This window comes from Phoca vitulina, unplaced genomic scaffold (assembly GCF_004348235.1).
Source record: "Phoca vitulina isolate PV1807 unplaced genomic scaffold, GSC_HSeal_1.0 scaffold7, whole genome shotgun sequence".
Lineage (NCBI taxonomy): Eukaryota > Metazoa > Chordata > Mammalia > Carnivora > Phocidae > Phoca > Phoca vitulina.
In genome coordinates this window covers 68,321,382-68,331,828 of record NW_022589710.1, presented here as the reverse complement: position 1 = coordinate 68,331,828, position 10,447 = coordinate 68,321,382, and the positions used below count along the sequence as shown (strand labels likewise).

The 10,447-nt window shown below is 47.5% G+C and overlaps 1 protein-coding gene across 7 annotated transcripts in view; it reads right to left on the bottom strand.

Moving 5' to 3' along the window:
- Window positions 1-318: 318 nt before the first annotated feature.
- PPP2R5C (protein phosphatase 2 regulatory subunit B'gamma) overlaps window positions 319-10,447 on the bottom strand; it is a 121,962-nt gene continuing 111,833 nt past the window's right edge. For 4 of the 7 annotated variants that reach the window (XM_032405953.1, XM_032405948.1, XM_032405955.1 and 1 more), the window contains 2 exons: window positions 8,766-8,882; window positions 319-3,220 (listed from right to left, as the gene is read on the bottom strand). In XM_032405953.1, coding sequence (XP_032261844.1) covers window positions 3,089-3,220; window positions 8,766-8,882 — 249 coding nt within the window. In that variant the 3' untranslated portion in view covers window positions 319-3,088. Of the gene's footprint in view, window positions 3,221-5,370; window positions 5,682-8,765; window positions 8,883-10,447 lie in introns of those variants that run through there. The other 3 variants (XM_032405950.1, XM_032405952.1, XM_032405949.1) reach the window with 2 other exon arrangements.

Genomic DNA, 10,447 nt, shown 5'->3' with positions numbered 1-10,447 from the left:
CAAGACATTCATTTCTTTTCAAGAATCATTTCAAGCATCACGATTCGGGCTCAAATAATTCCATTTCTATAATTGTGCTCTGACTCACATTTGCCTCCTCAAAGACGAGAGGGGGTGGAGAAAGGCACCTCTACTTTTCTCCCTGAGGGAGGCGAACCACGAGCTCACGGAACGAGCTGGGGAGGCTGGGCGGGGGCCTCCGCTCCCCATCTCCCGGCCGCGTCCCTGGCGTGGCTGCCCTCGCCCGAAGGGAAGCCTGCTAACCACCAGGCCCGGCTGGCCCGACACCATGGCTAAATTTAGTTTCATGATGAGCAGTAAAATTCACATGTTCTTTATTTAGTCCATATAATACACCATTTTTAGAGTTTTTTTTTTTTAAAATTGGATAAAAGAGCATATTAAATGGCACGTGTATGAAGTTTTCTCTTCATAAACAATGTCAGAACAAAAAGTTTTGAGAATTACAAAATGTTAAAAAATATGTAGGTACTTAACATTTCACTAAAGCATAAAGTTACAGATATCTTCTAAAGAAAAATAATTGTGCCACTTACCTATTTTTGCTGTTTCTATGAACTTTTTTTATTCTGTACATAGGACATTTTGTACAAAATATGAAGTCTACATTTTTATTACTTATTACCATAAAACAAAGATACAATGTATGTACAATATTAAAAGGAAGCCATACTAAAGCCACACTAAAAAGACACTCGGAATAGTGACATTTCTGATGTACAGATACATTTTGGAAAGAGTGAAGATGGGAACGCAGAACTTTATGAAGAAAAACAGTCACCGGTTTATTTTCAATGTAGTACTTTTGAAATCAGTTTGGTACAGAATAAACAGTGTATCTATATAATAATATATAAGTTGAACAATTAGCACAGGGAATCTGAGTACTAACTAGGAAAACTTTAATAGGCCAAAATATTAAATAATAGTCTTGTCAAAGAAAATTAGTCTCTCTCAAAACTTTTTTTCCCCCCCCCTTTTTGGTGAATGTTTGTCTTCAATAAAGAGCGGAAATAAAACCTAGACAAGAAGGTGTTCTTACAGGTTGAGCTTTATACAATCACCCAAATCATGGATATTTTGCTTTTTACCTAGGGCAGAAGAGAGTCTTCCCAGAACCCTCTCTCACACACATACTGAACATCCAAAATCAAGGATATTTGAGAATCTATCAGCTAAAGACGGAAGTTCAAACAATGGTATATCAAAATACATAAGACGCTGCTTTATACAATAAAAAGCACCCTTTTTCCCTCAAAAGGAGAAGGCATCTAAACTTTTTTTTAAATTATAAATTTCATAATGGTAAAATGGATAGATAACTTGTCAAGTTTCTCAGGAAGTGTTTCTTCTCGCAAAGTGGCCTTTCCCACTTTCAGCTGGGGCAAGCTTTTCAGTTAGTACTTGGCTCCTAACCCAGAACCCCCCCTCCCCCCATGATCTTCCTCCAGGGACACAAGGAAATCAACATCGTGGGTGGGCTAAGTGACACCGGGGACAGCAGTTACCACAGCCGCGCAGGGAACCGGGTCTGCTTCCCACAGTGTTTCCGTGGACACCCAAGACCTCGATTAAAATACAGATCCTAAAAGAAGCCACCTTTTATCTTTTTATGCATCAAGACGTTTAACATGAACTTAATATAATCTTATGCCAGAGACAAAAGAAACTGGAGTCACTTGTTTAGAAGAGCAGGACGCATCTCAAACGGCTCTCAAGCGGGGTAAAGAAGTCAAAACACGGGCCACCCTGAGAGAAATACGGAGCAGACCAAGCACTGAGTGTAAAGGTTTTTCTCCTCGTGCTATTCCATTCCTAACAAAAAGCTCGACACATGCAAGGAAGTCCGTGAAATCTAATAGCAGCATTTGAAGACCGAGGGGAACTTAGACGCTGTATTTTCCTCATGAGGTGTTTGTAATGTGTGCTCTGTTCACCTGGACACGGTTTCCGGTAAGCCCTCACGCCGCCGCCGCCCGCTGAGGTCTGGGGACCGCGTCCTGGCAGCGAGGGGACGTCAGGGTGGCGCCCGCACGCACCGTGGCATTTTTGTTACTTTATGCCCAGAGGCAGCTGCAGCTCGCGTCCGGCCAAGATGTGGCCTGACTCAAGATGATCTCGTTCTAACCTTCTATAAAATGTAGAAAATGGATTCTCAGAGATGATAACTTTATCAATTCAGGAGCCTTGTGAAAGGGCAACAATGTTTAGAGAAAATAAAAGTCTGCAAACAAACAAAAAGTGGGACACATCATTTGAAAATTCCAATTGCGGTCAAGGTAGACAGAGAAAGCTCTCTTTAAAATAAGTTTCTCCTACGAGCCTAACTCCCGGGGTCCCTGGTGCTGGACCCCAGGCTCGGAAATATGGCTTTAGCTATACACAAAAGAAGTGACAGCATCGATGTCACTAATCAAAGGAAAGAGACACCATCAGAAAACACAGCGGCTGAGGATTGTCATGTCACTTTTCCCAGTAAGTTATGTTAGAACGAGGACAGCAAAGAACCATCTCAATGAGATAAAAAGAAAGGAAAAAGAGAAAGAGAGGAGGAGAGAAAGAGAGAGAGAGAGAGAGAGGGAAGCTACTGGCGTAACAATCACGGAGAAACAATGGAAAAGGTTTGTAAAGTCTTCAAAAATATGTAATAAACTTTTTTTTAAAGTGTTCCTTTGATTTGAAGAACATTGATATTATCATAGAACCACTTATTTTTAAATGATCACGAATTCCGGTTGGGTAGAACATGAAGGTGATGACCAGGGTGCTCTCCTTAGCTCTGATTTTGGGAAGTAGTCTCACGGGGGCTGCGCCGGGGCTGAGCCCACTGGCTGGGGACGCGGCCAGTGGCCCTGGGCGCTGCCGACCCATCTGAGAGGCCACCATTGTTTGAACTCCTAATCTCGCACTGAGGCAGACGTGCATTATTGCCTACGGGACGGGGTCGAAGAAAGCTCTGACTCTGAGTGTAACTGATTTGTATGGCACAAAAAGGATGTATTTTCTACAGAATCCAGGAAAGAACAGCATCCCCAGCCCGACGCGGTCCTCCGGGGGGTGGGGGGGGCTAGCGCCCGTCCTGGGAGACCAGCTCATCAGCTCGGCAGTGAGCCTCCAAGGCGTTCTTGGTGTGGAGGTCCTGAGGCAGCTCGGACTTGCGGCGCACGACAGGCCGGTCCTTCTTCAGATCTTTCTGTGCCTGGAATTAAAAAGGCAGCGGCATTGGCTACAAACAAAGCCACCGGAGGAGTGAGCTCCCGTCTGCATGCTAAGTCCAAGGGCAGCCGTGAGCGGGGGGCCCAGCACCCACATTCTAAGGCTGCCCGAGGAAGTCGGCGGCGCGCGCACAGGCAAGTGCCCCCGAATGGTCTCGGCCGTTGGCAATGATCTAACGGCTCGTGTGAAGGGCTGTGTGCGCCACACTGCAGTCTGGGCTCCTGGGGAGTGCAGTTCTGTACCGAGTACTTGGTACCTCTATTTTTGCGACGTCGCCCGTTTTAGGAAATGTCATCAATAGCAGAACCCCACTGCGTAAGATGTTACCAAAGGCATCTTTATGGCTATGGCCATTACAGAAGCCTTTCAGAAAGTGGAAATTTCCTCTGGAGGGATATAAAAAGAATGAATGAAAACCACATTAAAACTGGATTTAAAGTCAAGGAAAGGTCTAAAACTTCTACCGAATTTGAAAAAAAAGGTCTTTAAGGTAAGAGACATTAAATGGGTCACTTTGGGGGAACAAACCCGCTAGAACTTAGAAAACCTGTACTTAATTATTTACATAAAATTTCCTAATATTAAGAATAAGAAACAAAAAACTCCTTTTTCCACACCATTCTCTTCCTGAAGTTTAGGACCAGTGTGGTTTTACTTAAAAATTTTTCAAAAAATGAACCCTAGTTTTGCATGAGGATTTAGAGAATTGTGTCTGAAAGAAAGCGGGGTGCGGGGGTGCTCATATGGGGAGTTTACACCAAAGGCACCCATTTCCATAAATAACAGTTAAATGAGTCACTCAGTTTTGAGGTAGGGTCACTGCATTAATGCCAGGATTTCTGAAACAGAACGAGCCACCGAGATCATCTAAACACAACATATACACCAGGAGACTGCCAACTCGTTCTAAACTTCAGCCGGAACCAAAACTTTCTGCGTGGCGTCTCCATTAAAAAGAAGACAGACTTTAGGGCGCCTGGGTGGCTCAGTCGTTAAGCGTCTGCCTTCGGCTCAGGTCATGATCCCAGGGTCCTGGGATCGAGTCCCACATCGGGCTCCCTGCTCGGCAGGAAGCCTGCTTCTCCCTCTCCCACTCCCCCTGCTTGTGTTCCTGCTCTCGCTATCTCTCTCTCTGTCAAATAAATAAATAAAATCTTTAAAAAAAAAAAAAAAGAAGACAGACTTTAAAGAGAACATAATGACTTTTGTGGTGGTGAACAAATGTCTTATCAGAGAAAATTCGTTTTAAGTCAATCATCTGACAACAAAAAGGACCAAACCACAGCCACTCTCATAGTTTCTGGATATCTAACCTCAGCATAAAGTATACATTTCCTGGCTTTTAAAAATGATTCCAGAACCCGCAGAAGTCAGACATGAAAAGTTTACATTTTTGCAGAGCTAATATTTCTTAGGGTTCTTGGCAAATTTATCTGTGGAAACGGCAGTAACATCAAGGTCTAGAAAGAAAGAGCCTTGTGTGACGTTTTAGGAATATTTCTAGAAATGTGATGTGAATCTTAACATTCATTTATGGGAAAGGCGGGAGTTTGGCTTTTCCACCCTGAAAATTAGTGTAAGGCGGCTTTGGGAGAACTACCCCCGTCGGGGGGACTGTGAAGGGCACAGTGCCGAGGCGTGTTTGCTTTCGGCCCACAAGGAACTCAAGGGGGCAAATTCTACCCTGAAAACAAAGCAAAGCGAAGCCAAACAAAACCAAGACTTTCACAGACTCGGAATATTTCATCCTTGCTGAAACAGGCATTCCAAAGAGAAGAAGCATTTTAGCAGAAAAAGGCCACAGTCGAAACCGTGGACCTGGAACCAGGGAGAGAACACACATGACCCCGGGAGCATCTGGAAGGACAGAGAGTGTGCTGGACACGCCTGGGCCCTCCTGCGTAGGCATCTTAGATTGGTGTGTAAAGCAGGGCGTGAGTTTCACGAACCACAAGAGGAGAAAGATCAGAAACAGAGCAGGTAGGGAAAGATGGGAGGGCGTGCAGACGGTCACCCCGAATGGACAGCCTGGGTGGAGGGGGCGTGCGGGCAACGGTGGACGCGCGAGCAGGGGGAGCATGAGGCATGGCCTCTGTCTGCCGCGTGTCGGCAGATCTAAGAGGCTTAAGTTTACACAGTAAGTGGGAGCAGAACACGAGGGCTTGGGCGAACATAATCGTGCACGTTTTCACTAAGCAGTTGAGGACACAGCTAACCAAAATGTCTAGAGGGACCAGATTTGTCTTTACCATCACCAGCTGGAATGGCAGGGAGGAAAGGGAAAATACTTCATGTACACGGCATTAATTTGTCAAGTCTTGTCCTAAGCATATGAGCCTTAAACACACTCTACGTATGGAGTAAGGAGTACCTTCACTTCACACCTCTCCGTCTCTCTACACCTTCCTTATCTGCATGGTTGACACTGCTTTTCTCCCGACCGACTGTTAAAAATGAGAATCGTAAACATTTTAAACGTCTCTGGTATAAATGTCATTCACATGAAATTTACTTTTCTTTGGATGTTCTATGTAGGGTTGGACACGTTTCTCCCCCCCTCAAAAAAAATGCAAATTATGGTGCTGACAGGTCAATACATAATTTCTCCACGGAATTCCAACTGCATCCCACTTCCTTCCCTCCTCTGGTGCACAACGTTGCCAGTTACCTCTCACACGCGTCCCGTCCTGGCCAACGTTCGAGTCATTTTAAAGAAATGTGGAATTATTTCGGAAAAATAAAATTAGCCAAAGATAAAATTAAAAGGGCACCGAAAACATTCAGACTTTAATTTTTAGCTGTAACTTCTTATGTAATTTGGTCTCCAAATTGTGCACATAAAGTTCTCCTGCATCTAGGTGTTTTTCTCTTTGCTTTAACAACAGTGTTTTTGAGAATTTCAGGAATATAGGACTCCAACATTTTTCAAATTCAGGAGAGTCTATTATATCAAATATTATACCAAAAAGACTGCACTATAAATATCTTCACCTAGTTGGGTTGAAATGGGGTGGTGGTGTACAAGTGATCCATAGAAATCTATAACAAGTCCTAAAATTGGGTAGTATTAGTCTTCTAGTTTTATTCTTTTTTGAAGTTGTTTGGCTATTCTAGGTCCTTTGTGCTGCCATGTGAATTTTAGAATCCATATGTCATTAAAAAAAAAAAAGTATGCTGGGATTCTGAGATTGCATTAACTTGGGGAGAATTGGTATTTTAACGCCAAGTCTTCGACCCAGGAGCGTGATCATAGAGATCTAAGAGGTAAGAACGGGGGAATAATTATGCAGAAAAGTTAAGCTACTCTTTTTGCAAGAGTCATGCAAACAAACAGGCTACAGGAGTTCTGCAGGAAATGCCCCGTCTGCCTCCTGTTACTCAGAACCAAGTGAGTGGATGAGTAGAGACTGACTGCTTCACGTTATAGCGAAGGACATATGCCCCGCGCTAAGGCAGGGGATAGATAAACCAGGGGGGCATTTTCTAGGGACCGGCTATCACATAAATACTCGGGCCGACTTTCAGAGGCAATTTTCCACTCAAGATGAGAATGCTATTTTGGTTTGCCTTCTTGATCAAATACTTGAGTCCTCGTAGAGTCATCCTAAATCATAAATAGGACCATAATTTATGTGTTCATTACATTTTGGATATAGGTTATTCTTTTCCTAGCGTTATGACCTGCACTGGACCCAAGGATGGACCTAAACCCCCCCAAAACCTCCAAACCCCAAATATTTAACCCGTATGAACTGGCTTATAAACCATCAGTTTCCTATCCATCGCTGAAGGGTCTACGTGACTTAAAAACTGATGTGGTCACAGGTTCCCGGGCAGGCTTTCTGGTATGAGGGGCGCTGATTGATATCCTCTGTGTCTGCAAGGCCTGGGCGAGCTCTCATGTCTTTAGTGCGCTTGAAGCCGTAAAATCAAAATGGCAGTTTAAAAAATGACCTCAAATTCCTGTCTCAGTTAAAAAAAATGAAGTAGGGAAATTAACGCCCCCCCCAGCCAGGACAGGGAAAAATAGAAGGATTTTTGGGTGTTTTATTAAATCTGTTCACTGCTAACAATTATGGAATCCAAGTGAACTAAGTAAAAATAAGTTACTGACATTCACTAGGAGCATATGGAGTCTCTTCGCTGTATTTTTGGTATTTTCAAGTTTTGATCTGATGCTAAGGCTGGGAGCTGGCCGGGCAAGAAGGGGCACGAACGTGGCCAATGCAGCCGCCCTCTTCGGGCAGCTCTGTGAAAAAGGAGTCTGGACTAGTGCCGTCCAATTGAAAAATAACGTGTTCCAAGCATGGGACTCCAAATGCCCTAGTAGCCACATTAAGAGTAAAAAGCACTAAGTGAAATTAATTTTAACAGCATTTTTAAATTTAACCCAATACATCCAAAATGCTATCATTTCAGCATACAATCAATAGTAAAAAGTTACGAATGAGATGGTTTTGCATTCGCGTCTTCCTGCCGAGCCTGGGGATTCCCGTGCTGTAGACAAGCTCAGCACAGCACAGCTCAGCGGAGATGGCCGCACTGAGTGCTCAGCAGCCCCGTGGGGCTTGTGGCCGCAAGTCGGGCCAGTGCAGTCTGGGTGGTGGAGGCCCCGAGCCTGTCTGATCAGGTGGGGAATGAAATTCACTTGAATTAAAACCTCTGCTTAAGCGAGTTCCAAATGACATGAGCATCGGTAAACCGCCCGCATCCAGCGCACAGCAGGGTCTAGCCCCTGACCTTTCGCACTTCAGCATCTCAGCGCTGGGTGTCGTTAGGAGTTCTCAAGCAGGCCACTTAAGGTGTCAAGTCAGAAAGGCCCCTGCCCGCCCCCCCCCACAATCCGGTCAAGACTGCGCCAGTTTCCGTGGACTGAGGAGAGGCAGGCATGCTTGGAGAAACACGGCCCGCGAAAGGCTCCTCAACGCACAGGCAGGACATCTCCCTCTTTAAAGCCTAATTGTATATATTCCCAATTTAGTAATGAGAGTCTGTCTCTGAATCAGCGGGGATCTGAATATGTATCTCCACCACCGTGGGGACAAACACCTGAGCACAGGTGTTAACCCGACAAAGGCCCCAGCCTTCGGGGGTCCCCAGCTCCGGACCCTTCCTGCAAGCCAGTGTGGTTCTGCTGTCGGGGAGGAAGACCGGGCCCCAGGGACTGCCGTGGGCGGCGGACAGGGGACTCTCCGCGCCAGAGCACGAGTGGGAGACGCCACTTTCCACTCTGTGAAGCGTTTGGTTTTTTTGTTCAGGTTAATAACATTCAAGGGACAGTCAGGAGCTAAGATTGTTACTGTTAATATAAATGAAGAAAACACTTAAATCTCAGATTTAAAATGATTTCTAGTAGTTTGCTCACTGAGATGCATGGACAAAGTACCTCCCACGAGCTTACCCAAACTTAGTTTTTAGCTTGAGCTTGCACAGAAGACACTGATGTAGATCACATCTCCTAAAATTCTATGCATTTCTTAGGCAAATCTACCAGGGGCGCGGCCCGGCTTAGCTCTGTGCACTTTTACCTGGCGAGCCTCTTCGTTCACGGCCTTTCTCAGCATCTGCACATCTTCAAATAAAGGCCCATCTGTCTCCATTGCAACTGGAATGGTCATGGTGCTCGCTTGACTATACACTGCATACTGCAATGCAAAGTGCGGAATCACTCTCTGTTGGCGCTCAGGTTCTGGGCTGCAAGGGGCTCATCCTGGCCAGGGGCACGTCTTCCCACTGGCGCCCTCCCCAGGGCCCTCTCCTGAATGAAGCCTGTTGGGTGGCAATTAAACCAGCCTATACCTGCAGCGCCTCAGAAACCAGAACACTTCTACTCTTCTAGGCCCTTCTAGGCCCAGTGGCACCAGGTGGGAGTGTGATGTAGGCTCCAGCATTCCCTCCAAGGCCTCCCTGGTCCCTGGGGCCCGAGGGACGGTGGGGCGGCACCCCGCCTGGCAGCCTTGGCACCTGAGTCCACGTGCTCACCTGGACTGCTTCACGCTCACAGCCTCCCCTCGCCTCCCAGGCTGCGCACACCTGCCGACCTCACTCCTTCGCCCCTCGCTCTAACTCGCTGAAACCCTGTTATCAATCCCACCCCTTTGTCCACACCCTCGGCGTCTCGGCCCTCTAGCAAACTCTGTGACCTGGTTCGGTCCAACAGCTCGGTTGCGAGCTGCAAGCCGTGGCCGTGGAGCCTCGGCCCGGCCGGCTCCCTCCTTCCCACGCCGCTGCGCGCCCAGGTGCCCCAGGGCCCTCTGCCCGCCACTCCGACCAACGCCACGACTGCCACACACTCTGAGAGCCCCTTCCAGGACACCAGACGAATCGCTGCCAGAAAGAACTTTCCGGAATGCAAGTCTGACTGGGCCACTTTGCCCTTTAGGACACTAACACCTGCACCCGTTCTGGGGGATGAAAATCCACACTCGTTGCTCTCCAGCTGCGTCCCAAGTACGGACCACACCCAGCCCCTCCTCCATGGCTAACAGTCCACCTGTGCTCTACAACTCGGTTTCCTTCCTCTGCTCTCTCTGCCTCGAGGACCTTCCCCGGATTCAGACCAGGTAGCTGAGACTTCCCCTCCAAGGGGCTCAGCCCTCTTGCGGGGGACACCTCGACTGCGGCCATCCCGCAGCGTGGCTTTCTGCATCCCGGGTGTGCTACAATCTCACCATCTGAAATGAATTCTCTTTGCCTCCGTCTGGCTCCGCTCATGGATCCCTAAGCTCCTCGGAGCTGTATCCTGTTCTCATCTTTGTATCTCGGGAAAGTTCCATGATTCGGGACACCCAGCTGGTGCCCATCTGCCAAGTGAAGCGGCTGCCTGCTCCGCCCCGCACCCCCAGGGCTCTCAGAAGCACAAGTAACCGCACGACTCATCAGGCCTGTGCCGAGCGCAGCGTGGGGCTCACAGTTCTCCCCGGGGCTCAGGGCAAAGGGAAGAATGAACAAGGATGCTACAAAACGGTCCAGCGAAGAGCGTACCACACAGCAGGCGCCGGAAGGAGCGGCTTCTCACTAGGAATAAAAGCCTCTGTCGAGGCTGGAGTCCACAGCAGGGTAAAGGAGCACACAGGTCGCCCAGAGAAGCCCACCTCCCAAAGGAAAGCGGCCAGCCGGGCCCCGCGCCCCGGGCCTCCCCCAAGCCCAGGGTTCACGGAGGGGCCTGTCTCCATTTCACACAATTCTGACCAAGGTCAGGGAGAAGTAA